The sequence below is a fragment of the Pleuronectes platessa genome, chromosome 22 (genome assembly GCF_947347685.1).
Source record: "Pleuronectes platessa chromosome 22, fPlePla1.1, whole genome shotgun sequence".
Lineage (NCBI taxonomy): Eukaryota > Metazoa > Chordata > Actinopteri > Pleuronectiformes > Pleuronectidae > Pleuronectes > Pleuronectes platessa.
The window spans coordinates 18,311,322-18,335,857 of record NC_070647.1 but is presented as its reverse complement, the minus strand read 5'-3'; the positions used below and the strand labels follow the sequence as shown (position 1 = coordinate 18,335,857).

The 24,536-nt window shown below is 44.3% G+C and overlaps 2 protein-coding genes across 2 annotated transcripts in view; both read right to left on the bottom strand.

The window, feature by feature from the left end:
* Positions 1 to 2,907: 2,907 nt before the first annotated feature.
* On the bottom strand, positions 2,908 to 11,835 carry LOC128429222 (myelin regulatory factor-like protein). The gene is made up of 23 exons (XM_053415495.1): positions 11,757 to 11,835; positions 11,361 to 11,454; positions 10,823 to 10,884; positions 10,284 to 10,719; positions 9,573 to 9,779; positions 9,270 to 9,465; positions 9,039 to 9,115; positions 8,332 to 8,442; positions 8,145 to 8,235; positions 7,864 to 8,067; positions 7,681 to 7,789; positions 7,467 to 7,576; positions 7,221 to 7,366; positions 6,352 to 6,504; positions 6,187 to 6,258; positions 5,808 to 5,851; positions 5,538 to 5,693; positions 5,418 to 5,453; positions 5,138 to 5,222; positions 4,849 to 4,923; positions 4,412 to 4,523; positions 3,546 to 3,617; positions 2,908 to 3,470 (listed from the first exon to the last, which is right to left on the bottom strand). Exons 1-23 carry the CDS (start codon positions 11,827 to 11,829, stop codon positions 3,345 to 3,347), a joined length of 2,847 nt encoding a protein of 948 aa, XP_053271470.1. The 5' UTR covers positions 11,830 to 11,835; the 3' UTR covers positions 2,908 to 3,344.
* Positions 11,836 to 15,450: 3,615 nt separating this feature from the next.
* The window catches only part of LOC128428652 (leucine-rich repeat-containing G-protein coupled receptor 5), a 20,373-nt gene continuing 11,287 nt past the window's right edge, over positions 15,451 to 24,536 (bottom strand). The window contains exons 7-20 of the mRNA XM_053414876.1: positions 22,757 to 22,825; positions 22,547 to 22,618; positions 22,217 to 22,288; positions 21,821 to 21,889; positions 20,760 to 20,831; positions 19,826 to 19,891; positions 19,481 to 19,552; positions 18,932 to 19,003; positions 18,731 to 18,856; positions 18,387 to 18,487; positions 18,217 to 18,300; positions 17,835 to 18,078; positions 17,468 to 17,622; positions 15,451 to 17,351 (exon numbers count right to left, since the gene is read on the bottom strand). Of these exons, the coding sequence (XP_053270851.1) occupies positions 16,606 to 17,351; positions 17,468 to 17,622; positions 17,835 to 18,078; positions 18,217 to 18,300; positions 18,387 to 18,487; positions 18,731 to 18,856; positions 18,932 to 19,003; positions 19,481 to 19,552; positions 19,826 to 19,891; positions 20,760 to 20,831; positions 21,821 to 21,889; positions 22,217 to 22,288; positions 22,547 to 22,618; positions 22,757 to 22,825 (2,020 nt within the window). The 3' untranslated portion in view covers positions 15,451 to 16,605. The remainder of the gene's footprint in view (positions 17,352 to 17,467; positions 17,623 to 17,834; positions 18,079 to 18,216; positions 18,301 to 18,386; positions 18,488 to 18,730; positions 18,857 to 18,931; positions 19,004 to 19,480; positions 19,553 to 19,825; positions 19,892 to 20,759; positions 20,832 to 21,820; positions 21,890 to 22,216; positions 22,289 to 22,546; positions 22,619 to 22,756; positions 22,826 to 24,536) is intronic.

Here is a 24,536-nt window from a genome sequence, read left to right as displayed (position 1 = left end):
GTTCGTCTCTTTTCCGATCAACAGCAGCGTGATTTAAATCTCCTCCATGTTCCCTGTTGCACTTGCGTTAATCTGTTTATATAACATCGTCTTCTGCATTACCGCCACCTGCTGGACTTGAGAGGAACAGCTTGTTGTAGCCGGTTGGACTCGTGTCTCTGGGTCTTGAGACGATTGTGGAAATGCAAACAAACGTCTGCAGGAACCTTTTAAAAAGTTCCTGGGGCTTAAAGTTCCACGTAATCCAATTATGATATTGTCCATAATCAACCTTATTTGTTCTTATTGTCAATAATTCTAGCACTTAAGCTGTAGTGGACGAAGTGACCTGCTCAGGAAAGAAGGAAATGTTTCACTGACCTCTAGAGGGCGCAGGTTCTCCCCCCATCTTAAAGGGTCAGTAGACAGAAGTGGTGTGATCTCATTATTCACCTCCTCCAGCAGACTCCTGTTCTCCTGCACCTCCTCCTGCTGCTCGTACAGAGACAGAGACGCCGGATCCGACGGACGCACCACTTCCTGTTTCCTCACCGCGTCCACACCTGGTTCACATGCTCCGCCCCCTCCTGACCTCCGCTGGACGATGGGAGGCAGGAAACAGGAACTGACGGAGGAAGAGAGAGTGATGAGTTCATGTTTCACTTCATCATGTTGTCGGGCTGCTTGTGTGCTGCACTGATACACACACACACACACACACACACACACACACACACATACACACACACACATACACACACAGGCACACTGATCCTCCATGTAAACCAGTTTCCATTCAGATTTGTTTACAGTCGGGTCTGATCACAGAAACGTATCATTGTGCCAAGGTCATGGTTCGGTGGAGAGTTTCACACACACACTCACACACAAACACAAACACATACACACTCACACACACACTCACACAAACACACTCACACTCAGAAAGACACACAGCCTTATCAGATTGATCCACAGATTGAGTTTCCAGCTCCTCTCAGATGAAACGTTTCCATTAAAGTTTTTAATTGGATCCATTTTGTTTTTCATTTTTCTATTGCAGTTTTAAACAAAGCCTCATTTTTATTTTATTATCGTAATTTTCCAACCTGATGTAAAGTCGTCTGACTTCATGATTTAAATGTGAACTCAATATTTTCTCTGGACTTAAAGCTCCAGTGAAACAGACGTCACTTGTGTGATCCCTCTTGATTGTGTTAAAACACCTTGCAACACCTCAAGTGGCCACCAGGGTATCGCTTACAACAAACATCAATATACATAAATAATTGTACGTTTACCTTTGCTCTCTGCTGTCTGACTCCTCCTTAATCTGCGAGAGATGTCGAGCTCCCATCCTGCACTGCTACACACACACACACACACACACAGACACACACACACAGACACACACACACACAGAGGATAGTGTATCAGTTAATTACATGTTCTCAGGAGACTGACGGAAGCTGGTAAGAGGAGAGAGGGACAACTTCCCTCGATGACAGTTACCCTGGTGACAGAAGACGTCTGTCCGTCAGTCCTCAGGCTGACAGGCGACACCACACACAGACACACAAACACACACACCCAAACAAACACACACACACACACACACACACACAACTGAGTACATATATATACGTATACTTAGCAGCTGAAGAAAGTTAAAGCTGCTTTTGTCACAGATTTCCAATTTGTTATTTCCAATTTGGCAAACATATATAAATCAAGATGAATAAGCTCCTCCAGCCCCCCCCCCCCCCCCCCCCCCCCCACCCCACAGATATTCATAACAGCCCATAACTTGAGAGGGACGATCATTGGCTCTTTTTAATCCACAGGGTTGATCCTCTGGGGAGCAGGAACACCCACAGACATTTCACAAAGAGATACGAGGCGGACAAATGTTAAATTATAATTTATAACTAAGATTACCAGACATTTTATAAGCGCTAGTCAAGAAAATGTTTTCAACTTAAATCATACAAATATTGAGACCAGACAAAGTCAACAATGAGTCTTCAGTTGAACAAACAAAGCAAAAAGAAATAAAACCTAAAAATCATTAACTCAAAAACTGGAATTTCAATTTTTTTTTATGCAGCGACAGCATCACTGCAAATAAGTAATAATGAAACAACCAAAGATAAGAGTAAAGTAATGAGTCGTTATTAATCATCTACATGTGACGATACGTACGTGGTGCTGAGCTTCCATCTCCGTCCTCCTGCTTTGTGTGTCTGTCTGTGTGTGTTTGTGTGTTTTGTTACCGTCCTGCAACTTTACCTTCCTCTGTGCAGCTGAGCCGTTTGTCTCAGACGCCTCATTAGTCGTGTTTCTGCTGCACCTCCTCCACCTGAATTAGTCATCAGTGTGTTTTCAGTGGGTTTGTGTCGGTGCACGAGTCGAAGCTGCTTCAACCCCCCCCCCCCCCGATCTCAGCGGCCACCGGCTCTCATGGTGAATGTAGAGCAGAGGAAATAAAGTTAAATTAAAACCTTTATGAAAATGACAAGTTCAGGATGTGGTTAAACACCATCATGTTGTGTATGGAGTTCCCCACCAGGGGGCTCCAGTATTTTTCTATCAACAAAGCGTTGAAATGAAAGAAATATGCTGTGAGCTCAAGGTTATGATGTGCGATTCCTCATGTTGACATCAAATTACATAAAACTAGCTCTTTGATTTTCTCATTGCGGAAATCAGGATTGTAAATATTCACCTGACTGAGTTTCAGGTTCACAGAAGTGCAATATGACCGGTGGCCACCAGGGCTTCTTTAAACATGAAGCTGAATTTCCTTTGAGTCTGTGACATCAATTGATTAGAATTAAAGGAAAAAGTTGATAAAATCAAAATGACAAATTTACACTCCAGATCAAAATGCAGGTTTTATTCAGAGAAGACTTCGTTCTCTTGGTTTTCTTTGAATTCAGAGATTATCTCACAATTCACATTATTTATTGTACATGTAATCTCCCAGAAGAATGACAAACAAAAGTACTTTGCAAAAAAAATTCCACAAACATTTTACTAAATAAAAAACACGCTTCACAAAACTTTGTCTAATTATTTAATTAATATTCTTTAAGGTGAATACAAATCTTTGATTTATCACTGATGTCTGGATGTTGATTACAGAAACTTTGACCTAAACTTTTCATCACTTTATTCTCCATCGTGTTCTCGACTTGCTGAACATTAACGTAAATTACAGATCATAAGAGGAAATATTGTAAAATCTAAAAACACTTTGCAGTGATAGTTTATTATTTCAGCAAAAAAACATTTGCATGTTTTAAAAAACAATTTCTCTGATAATCATCTTTGTGAGAATATTTCATGTACTTGTATTAAATATATTAAAGTGTGACATTGTGAGGAATCTGTCTTTCAATGTGTGTTGTGCAGTGTCTGAAAAAGTGGAAGACGTAGTCAGTGAAGAGCGCCCCCGCGAAGTGATGGTCGGTACTGCAGTCGGCTTGACCCTGGAGAAACACAGAAGTCCTGATTAATGTCAAAGTCGTCACATTATGAGAAAAACGTGTTTTCCAGTTTCTTACAGCGACGGTGGAGCGGAAGTGATACGAGCTGTGGTAGAGTCGAGCCACGTGAAGAGGCCACTCGTGTTCTCCCTGCACAAACACACAAAACACACTTTTATCTTCAACATCAAAATCACTACGAGGAGTTTTCCTCTTGGTCGATCGTCCTGGTTCCAATGTGATGGTTCAACCACAGACAAAGGAATACAAAGTTTAAATGTTGGATTATTTCTGCTCTCGAGGAAAAGTGTTCGAGAAACATCTGTAAAGTAAATGTTTACGTCATATTTGTTTGTTTTTGTGCGATACTTTCTGTGATGTGTCTTGTTCGGTGCGTCAACATGTGTGTGTCCCTGAGTGATCGGTGTCCATGTCCTGGACGAGTGTGAGCAGCCGTGATTAACGTGCCACTCGTCCATTATTCATCACGCTCCCCCCACTCTTCCTGCATTATTAACTGTCATGGTGACCAGTCAGTTGACTGGAACCTCAGTGACAACACAACAACACACACGAGCAGTTTTCACAAAAGATCTGGAATCTCCTCGTGTTTCCAAGTGGACGTCTTCGTCTTCTACGTGTCCGGCTCCTCTTCTTCATCCTGAGATGTTTGTGTTATTTTCACGTCACGTGTTAGAAACCTCGTCCACACGTCCACTTCGCTCACTGGGAAGCTTCCACACATTGTCCTGCTGGTTCCTCACATGGACTCACTCTGACATGTTACACACATTTCACCAGGAGGCTGCAGGAGGAGATCCAGAACTTGTCCAGAGACACTGACTCAGACATCACATGATCACAAAAGGGTCTTTCTACCATTCAGCTGACAAGTGGATTTCAGATTGATCCAGGATCAGTCGACGGCTGCTCATCTTTATTACCTGAGAGTTGGACGGGTATCTGCTTCCTGTGATCGTGTTCTTATCCTGCAGAGCCGAACAGGCGGCAGACTCATCAAACGAGCACAGATAAACCACCAGCAGCTCTGTGGAACTACACACAGACACACAACTGTAGATTCACTTCACATTTCAGATTTAGTCTTTAATTAAAATACTTTTCATGAAATAAATCATCTTGAAAACAGCAGCAAGTTTTTGGGGATGATTTATTTCACATTATAGAATCAAAATAAAGCAAATTGTAATTGTATGAACATTTGTATCAGTTGCCACCTCCTCATTTTATTTACATCTACTGTTTGTCATCTCCATCTAAACCAAAGACATACATCAAAATAAAGTATCCAATGTCTTAGTTATGAAATTTATATTTGAAGTTTATTGTCTTGTGTTTTCGAGCCGGTTTAATTTCTTACTTCATGATCAGAGTCACTCTCATGTTGACCGGGACAAAGGGGCTGATGGGAACTCTGTAGATGAATCTGCCTGGACTGAAGGAAACAGTGAGTGGATCCAGAAATAAATACTAAATAAATACAAACATTCTGGTATAAACAAATATTTGTTGCAGAATAGATTCGTTTCATACATTTCAGGATAAAAGTGAAACATAAAGAGTCTGTTATTTTACAAACAGGTTTAAACATTGCTCTTCATATTGCTGTTGAATGATTGTTATAGAAACCGGCTGGTGGCTTCACGTACCCACAGTCGTCTCTGAAACAGTATTTACTGTCGATCAGCTGCTGGTTCTCTTTGATCAGGAAGGAGTGGATGGTGGTGTTTCTCCCTGACGGAGGCACAGAGTGAAGCACAGAGATTTAATCATCAAAACCACCGAGGCCACCAGGGGGCAGCAGTCAGCTCTCTACAGTGAATCTATAACCACAGACGTCGGCTTCTTCATATTCATCTAATTCACAATCTGTCAAAATGAAATCATAGTGATTCTTTAGGTTGAAGGATGTGAAGCGAGGACACTCACAGTCTCTGACTCCTTCCAGCTCCTGATAACGTTTTCCTGTAGCACAAATAATACAATAAACATTAAATCGTGAATCGTGTGTTTTAATATTTTGTATTTTAGGCGTCGACTTGTCCTCACTTGTCACATCTGTATTTTCTGCTCCACCTGATTCAGTGGTGTTGAATTCAGTGCTGCCCTCCGGTGGTGAGGGGCAGCAGTACACCTCATCGCAGTACAACAGGTCACAGAAGTCCACGTCTGGGGGCCAGTGGCCGGGGGGGCCGCTGGGCGGGACTGGAAGACATGAAACATGATGATGATGATTCAGATGATGTTTCAGATGATATGAAGAAGAACATGTGACGTCCTGTGTGTAGCGTCAGTGTGAAGTCGGGGGTGGAGCTTCACCTGTGCTGCTCCAGGCTGTCGTCTGCAGAGCCGGGCTGCCGCTACTGAGACACACAAACAACCGTCAGCAACACAACGTCACAGGAGAGGAGTCACATTAACACAAATAAAGACGAGAACAGTTTCAGACATGGTTCATCACTGATTCATCGTTTTCAGAGATGAGATCCAGACGTTTTGTGTAGTTTGTGTTTCTCATGTCAGGAACACGTCAGGAACACGTCAGGAACACGTCAGTAAACAGGTTGTTTAGATGCTAAACGCTCCCTCATGTTCCACAGCTGATCTCTGACTCTTGGGGGTTATTTACAGTATTTATTGTTTCTTAAAGACGGTTAATAGCGACAGGACGTTACTCAGCCTCAGTTTGCTTGTTTACCTGTTTCCAGGAAACGCGTCAAAGTCCTTCTCCTTCATACTCAGCACGTACAGAGTCGTGAAGGAGATGATGCTGCAGACACACACACATCAAATGTAAATGTTCCTTCTTCATTGCACAGGGTTTCTTCTCTGCAGTGGAAACGGGGGGGGGGGGGGGACTCACCAGACGGCCAGGGTGGCGATGAGGCTGACCACGCTGGCCTGAACCACTCGGTGCTGCAGGCAGCGGACGACCTTCTGACCCCGGCGCTCCGTCTCCACCTTCACGCTCTTACACGGGTCGGCTCCCGACGTGGACGACACGCTGCTGAGCTTCCTGTCGGAGGAAACACACCAGAACAGAAGCTGTTATAGACGGACTCACGTAGAGAAGGTCTAGAGTTCACTTCCTGTCTGAAAACAGCTTAAATGAATTATTAGAGGACGACAACACTTTAACTTATAACAAGTTTTAACGTAATGAAACTATTTTACTGCTCCCGGTTACATTGAGCTGTTGCCTACATTTCCCATAATACCTTTCACCAATCCACAGGTGAAACAACAGCTCAGTTTCCTGTTACTTCGACTCTTACGTCTGTTTTTCAGTGACACTTGATCTGCTTCACACAGTAGCCTTCAAAACCCCGGACGTCCTTGAACTATGATTTGTGTTAATGCACTGATAACATGAGTGTTGTGCAACACACACGCACACACACACACACACACACACGCCACCCACGCACACACACATGCACACACACACGCGCACACACACACACACTCTTCACAGTACTTTTCCATGGTGTTTATGTTGTTCTGCCTTCAGAGTTAAAAGATTCACTCTAGAGTTTCCAGGTGATCGATGTTTGTACGATTTGTTTTCTCTTTGTTTTTTAAATATCTTTCCTTTGAAAAGACATTTTTATTTAATTATGTTTTTCTTCTTTTTATCCTCCATCATAATCCTGGAGGATAAAGAGATGAACTACTCAGTGAGAAGCCACAGAGTAGATGAAGGACTCGATGAAGATGTGATGGAGGCGTCACCCTGTGGAGCGCAGGCTGCCCGTCAGGCTCTTCAGCTTCGCCAGGCGCCGGTTCCAGACCTCCAGGTCGTTGATCCGGACCTCCAGGTTGTCGGTGAGTTTCGAGAGCTGCTGCACCGCCCCGACGTTCTCCATGAAGATCTGCTCCTGTGGGAGGAACAGAGATGTAAGCAAGTGTGGAAGTGAGGGAGGAAGTAAGGAAGGATGTAAGGAAACAAGAAAGCAAAGAGGGAAGGAAGGGAAGTACCTTGTCCACCATCAGGAAGTTGTGAATCATCTCTCCATCGGTGCAGGTGACGTCTCCGACCTCCTTCACTGCTGCCGGCAGCAGCTGCTTCACCTCCTGAGCTATTATACCTGGATTATCAATTATATTATTATAATTTAGGTGTTATTGTTGACCCTTCACCTCTCACCTGGTGTGTTACTAAACGAGAGATTCCTTATTGTAAAGATGTTACCGGTCTGGTGGGTGTGGTCCATCCCCATCGTCGATGCAAACTCTGGTTTATAATCAAACTCCACGATTCTCATCTGAGTGATTCTCTTCAGCTGCTGCTCCGAGTCCACCTGAGAAAACAAATTACACAATAAACATTTGGTAAAGTGTTAAAATGATAATAACCTGAGAGGAGTGGTCTCACCTCCTGGATGTTGAGTTTGACGCGTGAGTCCGACGGCTGCATGATGGTTCCCATCACCTTCGCGTTCCCACAGACCACCAGCGCCTCGTCGGGGGAGTCGGTGTTGATGCCGACTCGACCCTGACAGACCACGGCGTCCTGCACCGCCCCCCCGCGCTGCCACAGGGCGTCCCCGTCCATCTCGAACTGCCCGGGGTTCGAGGCCTGCGGGCGGAAGACGACTCAGTTACACTCAGAGCTTCATGTCAGGGAGCTTTGATTGACAGGTTCGGTGTTGTTACCCTGACGATGATCCTCTCGGACACCAGCGCCGTCAGCAGGAAGCTGTCATCGCCCACGGCGGCGAACAGGCCGACCACCATCTGGAAGAACCTGGAGACGCACTGCAGTTAGCATGTAGCATGTAGCATGTAGCACGTAGCACGTAGCATGCTGCTAACGGCCTGCAGCAGTGGGAATCGAACTCACCTCTGGTCCGGGTTGGGTTTCCCTTTCTTCCTCATGTTGTTCGACGTCGTCTCGGCGAAGTGCAGCCGGCCCAGCGTGACCTTCGTGACCTCTCCATCGGGAAGCTTCACCCTGGACGTTCAGAAAGCCTTCTTCAAGAGTTGTTTTACTTTTTCTATTCAAACTACTTTATTCAATTGAGAGATTTCACTTTATTAATAAAAAAATACATTATTAAAATGAACAGGTTGGTTTGACCAATGGCTCCTGCTCCATCTCACCAGGTCAAATCCCTGTTTAATATCTACATGACGTGTTCTCATTGGTCCTCCCACAGTTTCATAATGAACCAGAAACATTTTACACATAATAATTCTAACTTAGTGTTTTGCTCCATTTTCTATCTCCAGCACTTTTAGCTATCGTCCATAAAGTTTTTACTGTCCATGCAGACAGACGCCATAGATTCAACTTCAGGCGTGTATGTGCACCCCCCCCCCCCCCCCCCCCCTATCGGCATAGATGGAATGTAACAAAAGTTTCTTCTCTAAAGTTTGCTTCGACATAAATCCAGGACTGCACCAGTCTGAGGTCTGGGTTGGAAAAGTTTCCATATGAAATCTGTACTTGTGGTGCGACTGGTTTCTGGTGCGACTTGGTGCTGGTGCGACTGGTTGCTGGTGCGACTGGTTGCTGGTGCATGTTGGGACTCTACCTCCGTCACCTACCTGACCGGGTGGAACGGCTTCTTGCTGCGATCGGGCTGCGACTGCTCGATGGTCACCTGGTGGCTCGGAGATTCCAGCTGCAAGTACACAACAGAAGAACAACTGATATTTAACTTTTACTGTACAAACAGTTGTGGTCAAAACCCCCTCCCGTGCTGGGATGGCAAGTTCTCCCTGTGTTGTTGTGCTAATGCTAAGCTACCCCAGATGATTTGAGAGTTCTGCTCGCACCTTGACTCCGAACAGTCGTATCAGGAAGTGGTCGACCTCCCGGGTCTCGTTGGGGGTTCTGACGTACTGTGGCTCCGCGGCCACACCGATGTGGACCGTGACCTGGAAGTGGTTCTTCTTCTGGCAGATGAAGGCCTCGTCAGCTGCAGAGTAGTTGAAGCCTTTATCTGCGTCTACGTGGAAGGCGGGAGGAGACCTGGAAACAACGCACAACCATTGTAGCTGAGATGATGTTGTGTGTTCAACACTCTTCATCCAGATCCCTCAACAGGTCCAGATGTTAGAGCTGCTTCCTGTACTCACAGTGTCTGGTAGCCTCTGCTGTACAAGGTGCTCCACTGTGCCGGTCTGTACTGCTCCCAGGTGAGGAGGCCCAGATTAAATCCAAATCCACCGGTGCCATTTCCTGCACTGGCACCACAAGAGCCGTCAGCATCACTGCTGGAAGGTTCGATTCCCGACGACGTCTCCTCACACTCAGATCTCCTCCTCTTTTTACTCTCGGGGGAGCTTGAGAAAGAAATTTCATTATTCAAAAGACGAGTTATCCAAGTGATGGATGACCAACAACCTCAACACTTCTATCCTCTCATCCCCGTCCAGCTGATCCTGGATCAGATCGGACTTTGACTAAGGTCAAGAAGGCTTTAGATTTAAAAATATATCCAATGTCAGAGCTGGTCTGACTGAAGTTCATCAGCTGGGAGGTTTTAATGGTTTCCAGGATCTTGATGGTTTTACCTGTAGGCTGTCCCACCTACCTTCATGGGCTCTGCTGACTTCCTGAATCAAAGTCAAAGGTATGAACATGATCTCAGATACATTATGAACTGCTGCACCCCCGACACTTCAGCTGTCAAGTTTATTAGCTCATTATTTATTATTATTAGTTTAATAGTTCAGCTACAGGACCTTGGGCTGTTGCTTCAGCGTCTAAGTTTGTTCTTATCACAGAAAGTTATTTAAATGTTGAGGATATAAAGTATGATATGACCGAGTCAGAGATCTGCTTACTGGGCGTGCAGCTTGGGGGCGGAGCCTGACCCACAGGTGGAAGCAGGTGTGGTTGGATGTGGGACCCCACCCGGGCCGGTGTGAGGTGCAGCATAGCAGTGGGAGGACGGGAGGGAGGGAGAAGGAGGTGTGGGGGGGGTGTACACCTGTGGGCAGCTCTCTGGACTCAGGTAGCGTATGTGTTCAGGTGAGTGGTGGCTGAGCTGGTGCAGGTGAGCAGGGGGGGCGGGGGGGACGGGCGGAGGCCCAGACCTGATGTAAGTGTTAGTGAGGCCGAAACTGTGAAGCTGATTGTAGGTCAGCAGGTCATGATGCCCGGGGGCGGGGCCACGGTCCTTAAAGCAGCAGGACGAAGACGCAGCGGATTGGCTGCTGGGATGAAACACCTGCTGGGTCGAGTGCTGGTTCGACCAATGGGGCGCCTCGGGATGGAAGTCTGGTGTTTAGAAAAGTTCAATATATTAATAACAACAAACAATCAAAGTCAGAACATATTCAAGATCAGAAGATTTGGTTACTGAAGAGCATGAGGCCGGTACCTGGCATCTGAGCAGGTGAACAGGCCTCGGAGCTGGAGTCAGGAGGAGACTCAGGGAGCATGCTGGGAAAAGAAACACACAAAAGACACGATGACTGGACACAACTGGACAAAAGACAGTGCTCAGAAACATATAGTGTGTATAGTAGTGATGATATGTATCATAATATATCTATTATACGTCATTGAACATGAATTGAATCATTGAACGTGTGAAGTGGCGATTGTGTTGTGATTTCCAGTTTGTCCTGGCTCTGTGTGCTTGTGTTAATAATGTGTTTGAGGTGGTTCATGAGGATCTCGAGTTTTCTGTTGTGTATTTACAACCATCAGCTGATAACCAACCAGGTCAATGCTGCTTTTATCTGTGTTATATAACACAATGTGTGTCCAGGAGCAGAAGCTTTACACTCTGTGGGGCGATGGAGCCACAACAAACACACAAAGTCAACACTGAAAACAGATTTACTGTATTTCTGTACTTTAAAGATCGGATCTCTCTGAAAGATGTGGGAGGAGCTTCAGGGGGAGAATCGTACAAGTTGCTGGGATCCAAGTCGTTTCCGAGGTACTGCTCCAGGATGCTGGTGTCCACAGCCACAGAGCTGTCCAACACACCACTCACATCCTGATCTGCACACACACACACACACACACACACACACACACACACACACACACACACCACACACACACACACACACACACACACACACACCACACACACACACACACACACACACACACACACACACACACACACACACATTCTAATGAATCTTTATTTGAATCTGACGGTCACAGGAGAGGGAGGAGGCCACTCGGCTCGTCCTGAGACTCTCAGATTTAAAATGTTCATCAAATCACATTATAAATTAAAATGAATCTGGTTCATAAAAGAGAATCTGTGAAATGAGCTGATGATGAAGTCTCACCACTGAAGAACTGCTGCAGCGCCTCGTTCTCCCCCAGCACCTGCAGGGGCAACCGACCAGCACTGGGCTCCATGCCGCCCAGCAGGGGGCCCCGAGCCTGGGGAGCAGGGCCGGATCAGGAGGGGGTCGGGGGGGGGGGGAGCTGCTGAGAGGACAAACACAAACATGAACAAACGTCTACAGAGAACTTCAGGAGACGAGTAAATGCTAAATATTGTTCATATAAATAAGGTGTTTCCGTCTCTATCAGCTGTTTGTCCAGGTTGAAGGTGAAAGGAGGAAAAAAGATTCACGATGTTGAAATGACGTCAAATCTGATAATGACGCAGAGTTCAAGGTTAAAACTTTGGCCTCATGTGATGAATAAAACTTCACCAGTGACCTCTGCCCCATTAAAAGAGTTTTACAATTTCCTTTATAGATATATGGTTAATTACTGCTTATGGCCAATACTTTGATTTGAGGGGAATGAGTCAGATTCCTCTGCAGCTGGATTCAGATTAAAGTTCAGATTGTTGCACTAATGCAGAAGATTAATAAATGTGTAGTTTCTATCAAAATAAAACGTAAAATAGTGTAAAACAATCAGTTTATTCAACTTTAAATGTGCTTTAAAAAGTATTGTTTGATATTGATGTTTGAAAATGTGAAGTTCACTGAACTTGAGGAAATGAATCCAATGAAATGAATGTATAGAAATGAATCAACATTAAATCTGACAGAATAACTTTCTCTATATTTTATGAAATGTTCTTTTTCTTTGATTTCTTCATTTGGTTTCTGTTATGAACTGAAACAGAAAATAGTTTTTAAAGAGATTTAACTAGATTCGGTTTTCTATGACAATGACATGTTAGTTTACATAAACCCATTAAAACATATTAAACACTCATTATATTCATTATATAACAACATATTAGGTTTGGATACGGATTCTTCTGTCCCGGTTTCATTATCATGGAGGAAGTTTTGCTTTTGTTTCCAACTTGTTTCTCTAAATTCACTTGTAAAATCAAAGCTGTGATGAAATGAAGATCTGATTTGAGCAGAATCTCACAAACAGCAGCTCAGACGTCTTTGTTCAAACAAACCTGTGTCTCTCTCCAAGATGGCCGCCGCTGGGCCGCTGCTCTGTGGGAGTTATGGAGCAGCTGGTCCTCAGGTGTAATCCATGTGGAGTCCGACTCCAGATCCTGACGGTTTCCACCGACGTGTCCGAGGATCGACTCCGGTTCAGATCCGACTTCACAGGAAACTTCTCCTGAGATAAAACCTCTTGTTGTTTGTGGCGTCTGTGAATCGTCTCCGTGCGTCAGCTGGACTTTGATCTTTGAACAGGAAAACGCTGAAAGACGTTCACACACCTGACGCAGGCGTAACCTGTGTGTGTGTGTGTGTGTGTGTGTGTGTGTGTAAATAAATCAGGCAGTCATCTCAAAGGACACACACACACACACACACAGACACACACACACACACAAAAGGTTGTTATCTCTACACACGAGCAGACGAGCCAGTTTCCTCTTGTAAACTCGTTTAGAAGCAGTTTAATAAACCTCATGTTTGTTTTGTTGCATTAACTTGTTTAAAATGTGTAATTTAAAAATAACTCCGGTCTTAACTCAGTCATGAGGGGAAATATGATTTAAATGAGGGCGGCTGTGGCTGAGGGGTAGAGTGGTCGTCCTCCAACCTGAAGGTCGGCGGTTCGATCCCCAGTCTGACCCATCTGCATGCCGAAGTGTCCTTGGGCAAGATGCTGGACCCTGAATCGCCCCCCATAGAATAACAAAGTGCTGGGATAGATGCACTGTATGTGTGTGTGAAAGGGTGAATGTAAAAACTGTACTGTAAAGCGTTTTGAGTCATCAGACTAGAAAAGCGCTATATAAATACAAAGCCATTTACCATATATTTATGTTTTCATAAATCGTCCTTTTGCCTCTTTGTTCTCACTGTGATGTATTTCCAGGTCCGTGCCAGCAGGTGGCAGCAGAGACACAAGCTCAGTGTGTCTCATTCACTTTGAGTAGAAACGTGTCGCAGCCAAATATAAGAAATTCAATCTGATCCACAAGTCTGACAAACAAGCTCCTCCCCTTTATCTTCAAAACACATCACGGAAAATAATAAAAAAAACTTTATTCATATATCACTTTTCTTAAAATTGTAAAAACTAAAGAATATTTAAAGCGGACTAAAAGTACATATTGATCAAAAAGAAGAAATATAGTGTTAAACATGAACATATACATCAAATATAACCATAATAATATATAGAGACAGATTAATACCAAGACAACAGTATTAAGCAACCTTATGGCAGCCGATAAAATAATTATAATAATTCCAACAGCAGAAAATGTTTCTACAAATCAAAACAAAGAACTTTTAATCCATGAATATTTTAATCTCATAATCATTTACTTTAATTTCTGAGGTTTTGTAAAAGAGTAAAAGAGAATATTCTGTTTTTTTTGTTTCTGTGATTTTAGCTGAAACATGAAATTCCTCTTGTTGAAGAAGCTTCAAGAGGTTTATTAATGTTCAATAACTTTACCACCACATTAGTGAGTCAGAGGCCGTCCCGGTGTCTTCTGGGTAATTGTGCGATTGTTTTAGGATGAACTCAGAGTGACTCACATCGACTTGGTTTTGTTCTTTTGGGCCAAAGATACAAAAAAGTTGAACGAACAATTTTTTATAGAAAGAATAAAGCAGCGTTCAGAGAATAAATATCAACAGAGCGATGATGAGTGAACGTTTGCTCCTCGGTGACTCATGGTTGAAGGAACAGGAAGTCCTCAAACCGGAACAGGAAGTGAGACACCTGAGTCACTGTGAACAGGTGGAAACGTGATGCTACGTGTGAAAGGTTCCACAACAACAGCCATTGTGTTAACTTTGTCAAATGATGATCCTTCACAGCTCCGGGTTTGTGTGTCTGACGTGTCAAAGTAAAGGTTCCAGACGTGTTTCAGTGAGATGATGCAGAACGACGAGTTTAACTCAGTGTGAAATCGATCAAGTTCAAACCTTTTAGTCCCGATGAGTCAGAGCAGTTTGTGGATTCAGACTGATGATGATGAGGAGGAGGAGGAGGAGGAGGAGGAGGAGGAGGAGGAGGAGGAGGAGGAGTTGGATGATGATGATGAATCATAACTCAAACTATCAGACGAGGTTGTTTCTTCAGCTTTGTGTCTGTTTTCGAAAGTGATGATTATTTTTTAATAAAGTTTGTTTGGACTGAGAAAAGATAAACAGATAATAAGAATGTTGATGTTCACGTTCGGTCGTCATCTGATTTCAATATTCACGTGAACGTTGTTTGCTGACTGATCACAAAAGAAAAGATAATAATGTAAAACACAAGTTAACACTTCTCGCTCCACATCTGGAGACAGATGTTGGTTCGTCTTCAACCTCACGACTGTAAAGAAACAGGATTTAACCTTTAACCTTTAAACCAGCGGCTGGAATTCACTGAGTCCTGAGAGAGAAACAGTCACTGACTCACGTACCTGAAACATCTGAGGAGTTCTAGTGGTTCAGAGAAGAAAGGTGTCCCTCAAGGCTCCATCCCTGGTCCTCTTCTCTTCACTGCTGAACTTAGAGACAACACAACCAGCTGAAGAGTGAAGCTGAACTGAGATCAGATAAATGATGAAATCTACACAAACAGACGACAGCTCGGTGCAGTTACATCAAGTCTTTACAAACGACTACAACAGAATTTACAACAGAACATTTCAACCAAAGCTTGTGTTGTTGTTTTTGATTTAAAGTGCCGATCACAAAAAGTGCGAAAGTTAAACTGTCGCACACATTCAAACATTTTTTGTTCTTTCCTGTTGCTGCAGAAACTCCGCCCCTCGATTTGCATGTCAACAATTTGAATTTAAACGTCACAAATTAAAACATAGTTTATGTGTTTATACAAATATAAATTCACAAGTTTCTTTTTTCAAAACATGAGACGTCTCTGAGAGCTGCTTCAGGTCAACGCACGTTTCCTCACATCGAGTCGACACTTTGACGGAATGTGGACGATGACAACGTTCATGCAACAACTTCAGGAAGTTCAGTGAAATCTTTAGACTCATTTTTACAGTTATTAATGAAAACAGCACATTTGAAGAAGAGGTTGAGAACCTTCGTCATCGGACTGTTCGTACAAACACGTCAACATGAGACACAGCCTCAGATTGTCTCAGTGATTTACAATATGAATCATCGACACGTCAAAACCGGATGAAACCAAATGTTTGATCCCTACATCATATCATTTTTAGTTTCATTTCATTTCGGCTGTTTTTAAAAACTCTGAAGATGTTTTTTACTTCATTCGTTGACAAAATAAATAAAAGTGATAATTTGAAAAGGATCCGTTGTTTTTTCTGAACATGAGCTTCACGTTCCTGTTTTCAGTTTCAGCTCCGTGTCAGAAGTCGCACCGACGCTGCAGCTCTGACACACACTCGCAAAAACATCTCAGCTGCACACACACAGACACACACACACACAGACACACACACACACAGACACACACGTTGTAAACAGCATTTGCTTAAACATTTGGTGAATGTTTGGTGACACAATGCTGTAAAGTCAGGGTGTGTGTGTGTGTGTGTGTGTGTGTGTGTGTGTGTGTGTTTGTGCGTGTGTTTGTGTGTGTATGTGTGTGTCTTCTCCCATGGGATCCAGAACTGGCCAATCAGAGATGAGCAGAAGATAATGAAGCTCTTTTAGTTTTTGATCATCTTAGTTCGTCCTGCTACATGTGCTGCCACAGTCAGTGTGTGTGTGTGTGTCTGTGTGTGTGTGTTTGTGTCTGTGTGTGTGTGAGAGTCTAGTGACGTTGAACAACAAACGCCACAGAACGTTGTGTCTCGCTCTTCATCCTCCCTCTCTCCCCCTCCTCGTCCTCCTTCGTGCCTCCGAGCGCCACCAGCGCCTGAGTCGAGTCACATGACTGTTTCTCTGCGTCCTCGTCGTACGTTGAATCCATTGTTACAGTCGTCGACCTTCCTCCTCCTCCTCCTCCTCCTCCTCCTCCTCCTCGATGATGCCTTGCTCTGCAGATGCGTTTGGCCAGCGCTGCGAGCTCCTCCCTGGCGATGGGGTTGAACAGGAGGTAGAGCAGCGGGTTGACGCCGGCCGGCAGCGGCGCCACCAGCAGCAGAACGCCCTTCACCACGTCGGGCCCCGCGGCGGGGAGGTGCAGCAGCGAGGAGAAGGAGAGGAAGGCCACAGGGAGGTAGAGGAGGCAGTCGGAGAAGAGCAGCCAGGCCACGTGCCGGGTCAGCGCCGCCTCTTCCTCCGAGGTGGGCGGAGCTTTGTTGGCCCGGCAGTAGAGGTGAGTGTAGGCGAGCGTCATGACGAGGAAACACAACGAGTCGAGGAGCACCAGGGAGACGGACAGGGCCAGGGAGGAGGAGGAGGAGGAGGAGGAGGAGGAGGAGGAGGAGAAAGGCAGCGGCAAACAGAGGGAGGTGCTACTGTGTCCGGCCACCAGGGGGGGCAGCGTGACGGCCAAGCCCAACAGGAAACACAGGAAGACGGAGAGACGCACGGAGAACGGAGACGAGGAGCGACCTGAGCAGAGGAGACGGAAGTTTACAAATCAAATCAATTATAAAACTTTAATCAGACTCCAGCTCCACAATCGTTACACATGTATATTGAGGGTCACAACCGACAACGCCACTCACCGCTGCCGTCATCGGTTTTGTGTCTTCGTGCGCCGGCGGCCACACAACGCTCCAGAGCTGCGACCGTGAGCAGGAAGAGACTCGTCTGTGAAGCAAACACACACAGGAAGCCGCTGAGTCGACACAGGAAGCTGCTCTCCCACTTGGCTCCATACCTGAAACACACACACACACACACAAATACACAAATACATGAAGCCCAAGAACTTTCTCTTTTCAGCTATGGGACTTTTATTTTGAAATGTCTTGCACCTTGGTCTGAAAGTGAGTTTTAACTAGTTTCACATCACATTAGCATTATTTAGTGTTAGCTTAGCATCAATAGCATCGCCCTTTGACCCCCAGCGTCTCTGACTCGGTCTCATACCTCCAGAAGCTCCCGAACGTCCACGTGTCCACCGCGGCCAACCAGCCGCCCCACACTCCCATCAGGCCGTTCACCAGGGCCAAGAGGCCAATCAGCAGCTTGGGGGGCGTGACCAACGTGGCGGTCGAGAAGAAGATGGACAGCACGACGAGGCTGTTGCTGACCAATGAGAGTGCCGCGATGAGCCACACCCCCCCACGGATCAACCAGCTGCCGAGCAGATGGAGGCAGGGACGGAACGGACCTGAGGGAGTTTACACCACATGTCAATCACACTTCAACCAATCAGGAGTCAGTCTCAGCTGTCAATCATCAACAGCTAATTAAAAGCAAACACATCAGAGTGTGTGTGTGTGTGTGTGTGTGTGTGTGTATGTGTTACCTGGTGCAGGGCTGCATTGGACCAAGTGCTGAGGTTTTGATTCTTCGTCAGACTCGATGAGAAAATCTTCCCAGTCCTGATCGGCTGCAGAGACACACACAAACCTTGGTAACACTTCATCATGGAGGGTGTCTGTGTGTGTTGTTGTGTGTTATTTTTGTTGTGTTCACCTTGACTGGAGAGGACGGAGCTGTCTCTTAAGTCCACCGCCTCCTCTCTCTCACAGGAGGTGAAGGCACAGCACTGGAAGGCGTAAGGAAGCTCCATCACCCTGAACACACACACACACACACACACACACACACACACACACACACACACACACACACACACACACACACACACACACACAGAGAGAAACCTTTTACACCTTTTACAGTTCAAACACACTCAGATAAATTAACTATTACATCTACTCTTTGGCGGAATGTCCCTTTAAATGCTTTCAAATACACCTAATGTGTGTATGTGTGTGTGTGTGTGTGTGTGTGTGTGTGTGCGTGTGTGTGTTTACCTGACTCGAGGCAGATCCTCTCGAGGTATCAGCTCCATCAGCTGATCGTTTCCAGCCAATCGCAGGTGAGTTAAACTCTGCAGACCAATCAGAGTCAGGGAGGACAGCTGATTGGACGACAGGTCACTGCAGAAAGAAAGAGATTAATTACATAAAGAGATGTTGTTGATGTTTGATTGGTAGAAGTTGGTGGTGACTCACAGTTTGGTCAGAGCCGGTAGAACAGAGAACGAGTTCGGCTTCACTGACGACAACCTGTTCCACGACAAATCACTGTGACGACAAAAAGACACAAACAGAACCTTCACTTACTTTAAATGTTGTGAATTATATTAATTATTATTATCTGTCACATCTGATTTGATCTTCATCGTTGTGTAAAGATTATAAAGAGCTGAGGTGTTAAACACATAAACACAACACATGTTGTTTACAGTGTGTTTCTGCACATTCCACACAAACACGTCGACGTCACAACAAGAACTTCACAACTCGAACTTTCCGGTGACCACGTGAACACAATGTGTGTCCTCAGTGTGTGTACTGAGTATGTGTCCTCAGTGTGTGTCCTCAGTGTGTGTACTGAGTGTGTGTCCTCAGTGTGTGTTCTTGCACCTGTCAACACTCGCATCTGAGAGTGTGTTACCATTTGAAAGTATTTAAAGAGGCACCATAAGATCATTGCACCGGATAATGAAAGCAGTGTGTGTGTGTGTGTGTGTGTGTGTGTGTGTCTGTGTGTGTGCTTACAGAGAGCTCAGGGACATCAGACCATGGAAGTTGTTCTCCTGCAGCTCCTCAATGTCGTTATGGTGCAAATCACTGAAACACACACACACACACACACACACACACACACACACACGCACACACACACACACACACACACACACACACACACACACACACACATTTCCATTACCTCACTTTTATCAATCAGTTTTACAGGGTTTTTTGATTGGACTATAACGGTGTTAATTATTCCCATGATGCACAGCTGGTTGTACTTGATTGGTTGTCATGGTAACAGTTGGGATACAGTCTGAAAAGTTTTACCTGAAAAAAGACGAGAAGTGAAAAGAAAGTAAAACTCACATCTTCTGAATGTTTTCACAGGCGGAGAAACTGGGCAGAGAGCGGAGGTGATTGTAGGAGAGATCCCTGCAGAGAGAGAGAGAGACGTTCAGCAGTGTTCAAAAGTCCCACACACAGTGAACGCACCATCTATCTATCTATCTATCTATCTATCTATCTATCTATCCATATATCAATCTATCCATCTATCTATCTATCTATCTATCTATCCATCTATCAATTAATCCATCTATCTATCTATCTATCTATCTATCTATCTATCTATCTATCATCTATCTATCTATCTATCATCTATCTATCTATCTATCCATTTAACCATCTGTCTATCTATCTATCTATCCATCTATCTATCTATCTATCTATCTATCTATCTATCTATCTATCTATCATCTATCTATCTATCTATCATCTATCTATCTATCTATCCATTTAACCATCTGTCTATCTATCTATCTATCCATCTATCTATCTATCTATCTATCTATCTATCCATCTACCATCTATCTATCCATCTATCTGTCTATCTATCTATCCATCCATCTATCTATCTATCTATCAATCTATCTATCCATATATCAATTAATCCATCTATCTATCTATCTATATATCATCTATCTATCTATCTATCTATCTATCCATTTAACCATCAGTCTATCTATCTATCTATCCATCTATCAATCTATCTATCTATCTATCCATCCATCCATCTATCTATCTATCTATCAATCAATCTATCTATCCATATATCAATTAATCCATCTATCTATCTATCTATCTATCTATCATCTATCTATCTATCTATCCATTTATCCATCTATCTATCTATCTATCCATCTATCCATCCATCTATCTATCTATCCATATATTTATCCATCTATCAATCTATCTATCCATCCATCCATCCATCCATCTATCAGTTTGTGTTTGGACTCACAGCAGCTGCAGGTTTGGAAGCTGCTCACACACTGAAGAAGGCAAAGAGATGATCCGAGCCCCTGTGATGGTCCTACACACACAGACAGACACACAAACACACACACAGACACACACAGACACACACACAGACACACACAGACAGACACACAGACACACACAGACAGACACACAAACACACACAGACAGACACACAAACACACACACAGACACACAATGACAGAATGATGGTGAATTCATATGCATCTGAAATATACTGTGCTGTGTTCAGGTACATACAGGTGTATTTGATTGCCATATGATGCCTTCAGGTGCACTTTACGTGTACTTGTTCATACTGTGGTGAGTTCAGGAGCGTTAGAAAAGGGATTGTAATGCATTACATTATGAAATGTAATGTAATTCCCATCCAACAGTGCTGTATTAGGTTGCATTATGGTGAGTTCAGGTACAGTCAGTCTGTGGAGGAGCATGATAACTTTCATGATCATTATGATGCATTAAATATGTGTTCACGTGAGTATAGAAAGCATCTGATGCCTTCAGGTGCCTCTAACGTGCTGTGTACGTTACAGTGATTATATTCTATTTAACGATAATTCAAATACAACACAGGAAGTGCCAGTCGGTTAAGTTTGAGACAAACTTCATGTGCTGCTGAAACAGGATGTGCAGTTAACACTGGGATCATTTCAAAACAACAGAGTTGAAGAATGTTTTATTTGTGGTTCAGGGCGAGGTTACGTTCAAACGCACAACGAGCGGATTCAGAAACAAGTTTAAACGAAAGAATAAAAGAAAATAAACAGAGAGAAGGTTTTTATTATGACAGAGAAATGTGGCTCACAACAAGGAGCAAGAGAGGAGGGTTCTCATTTCAGGAAAAATAAAGTTACACTCTGTCAGAAAGAATAACAACAACTGCAGCGGAATCAGAACTATGTGTTATGTGTGTGTGAGTCTGTGTGTGTGAGTCTGTTTGTGTGAGTCTGTGTGTGTGAGTCTGTGTGTGTGAGTCTGTGTGTGTGAGTCTGTGTGTGTGAGTCTGTGTGTGTGACTTACAGGCTCTCCAGACTTTTGGTTCCCGTCAGATCTGGAAACTCAGTGAGATCCGCGGCTCCGTTCAGAGAACTGAGAGAGAACAGGATGATGTGTTCCAGTTCCAGTGCAACAACATTGTTTTAAGTTGTGTTGTGGTGCTTTCAGGGACATTAAAACTTGTTCAATAATGTGCTTTGTTTTCACTTGTACTGTGGATATGACACGACATTTTATGACACGACAAAACATGAGATAAGATAAGATACAATAAAGATCAAATACGACACAATATGAAAGATTAGATAAGAATAGGATCAAATAAAACTGAAATTGAGTGTGTATGTGTGTGTGTGTGTGTGTGTGTGTGTGTGTGTGTGTGTGTGTGTGTGTGTGTGTGTGTGTGTGTGTCTGTCTCACAGTGTACGAAGCTCTGGAAGGTTCTGGAAGGCGGAGCTTCCAACAGACTGGATCGGATTGTCGTAGAAGAATCTGCAAAACGCACAAAGACATGCAAATTGATCAGATTGATACACAACAGTTTGACGTTCAGGTTTATTTGACTTTAAATAAAAACAAAACAGTGTGTTCTTGACGCCTCGTGTTTACCCATGATCCTCTTGTGTTCATGGAGATGTTTCTTTTACCAGTTTAACACTGATGAACAGTTCCCTGCAGCTGAAAGCTCCTCAGAACGTTAGTGGACCTTGAGTCTGAACTGGTGTGTTACTGGGAGTGGGCGGTACCTACATGGTGATCAGTGATGGGTTTCCTGTGAAGGCGTGCTCTGGGATGGACTGGATGTTGTTGCTGTGGAAACCGCTGAACAGGAAGTGGAGCAGAAATTAAAACGCTGAGTCACAGAAACTCGTCCAGACTCAAGTTTCATTTCCAAGGTCGACAAAGCGTCCTCACATTCTCCAGCAACACACACACACACACACACAGATCTGAACTCACAGCTCCTTGAGGTGGCCGAGCGAGCGGACGGCCGAGGGAAACTCCACCAGGCTGTTGTAGTTCAAATCCCTGAGGGAGAGAGAAAGTGTTTCTGTTTACATCTCATCCACACCAGAGACTCCTGGTCTCTCCCAGTCGACCTCTTCGTCTTCTACGTGTCAAGCTCCTCTTCTTCATCCACACGTCCACTCGCTCACTGGGAAGCTTCCACACATTGTCCTGCTGGTTCCTCACATGGACTCACTCTGACATGCTACACACATTCTACTAGGAGGCTGCAGGAGAAGATCCAGAACATGTCCTGACACTCAGACATTTGTTCTCACAGACAGAACGTCCAGAAACATGTGAGGAACATGTGAGGAACATGTGAGGAACACGTCAGGACTGAAGCAGCATTAATAAACCAGGTTCACCTCGTTAACACGACGCTGTGGGAACGTCAGCTTCAGACGGAGAAAGTGTTTCATTTAAATGTTTGTGTTTCGAGCTCCGTGTTTAGTTTCATCTTTTTTCTGCGTCTTTCTAAGTTTATTAAAGAAACATTTAACTCTGTCTCCACTCGCGTTCATCACAGAGACTAGAGCATTCTAAGAGTCCACACATGGCTTCAATTAGGTCCTCACATCCATCTCTGGGACGCAGGTTGCTATTACACACACACACACACACACACACAAACTCACTCACTGTGTGGAATGAAGCTGCCACATTGTGAAAATACCATTAAATTGAAATTGCTTCAGTCTGGTGTGTGTGAGGTCGTTTCTGTCTGTATGTGTGCTTGTGTGTGTGTGTGTGTGTGTGTGCGTTTGAGTGTGTGTGTGCTTGTGTGCGTGTGTGTGTGTGAGTGTGTGTGTGTCCAGAAGAAGTCTGATGATGTGATTTCTGTCTCTTAAACTTGTGACTGATTGTTTCTGGAGCTTTCAGCTGAGGCTCATGACCTTCACTGGCAACCGGCCTCACACGGAGGAGACTCGTTCCTGTGATGGAAGATGTAAAACAATATGAAACCAAAGCAGATGAAAAAAAAGAGATTAAATAATAATGAAAGCATAGAAATAAAATGATAATGTTTAAAAGTAAATAAATATATGAAGTAAAACTAGATATTATAATAAAAGTGTAATACTGAGAAGTTATTAACAGCGTGTTGACGGACAGTCGTCTCCTGTCGTCTCCTGGGTTCCTCTGGGTTCCTCTGGGTTCCTCTGGGTTCCTCTGGGTTCCTCGGGGGCCTCAGATGTTTCTGAAGTCGTGTTTTTAAAGCTGGATGTTTGGTTTCCTGCTCGCCATCATCTCCACGACTTACTGGAACCAAATCTCACGTGGGCCGGGGGGGGGGGGGGGGGGGGGGGGGGCTCATCCGGCGGGGGGCGGGCGGTGGTGGACGAGGTTCCTAAATGTGTTTTCTTAAATTTAGAATCTGATGTTTGTCTTTACGTCCGACCTGAACCGGTCGTATTAATTTATTTTGTTCTGTTTTCGTTTCCGTTTCCCCTCGTCTGACTCTGTTTGTGTTTGTAGTTTCACATGAACGTGAGGCTCCGCTGCGGTTTGTTATTGCTGATCCAGCAGGTACACACACACACACACATACACACACACACACACATGCTGCCTGTGTATGAATAGTAATTATGATTAGCATACAGCCAGGGCCACACACAGAGAGAGAGACACACACACACACACAAGTATTTCCAAATGAAGGCAGTTTGTGTTTAAACGTGTTTCTCTGGTTGACTGAGAAAACAGAAACATTTCTAAAGACACACAC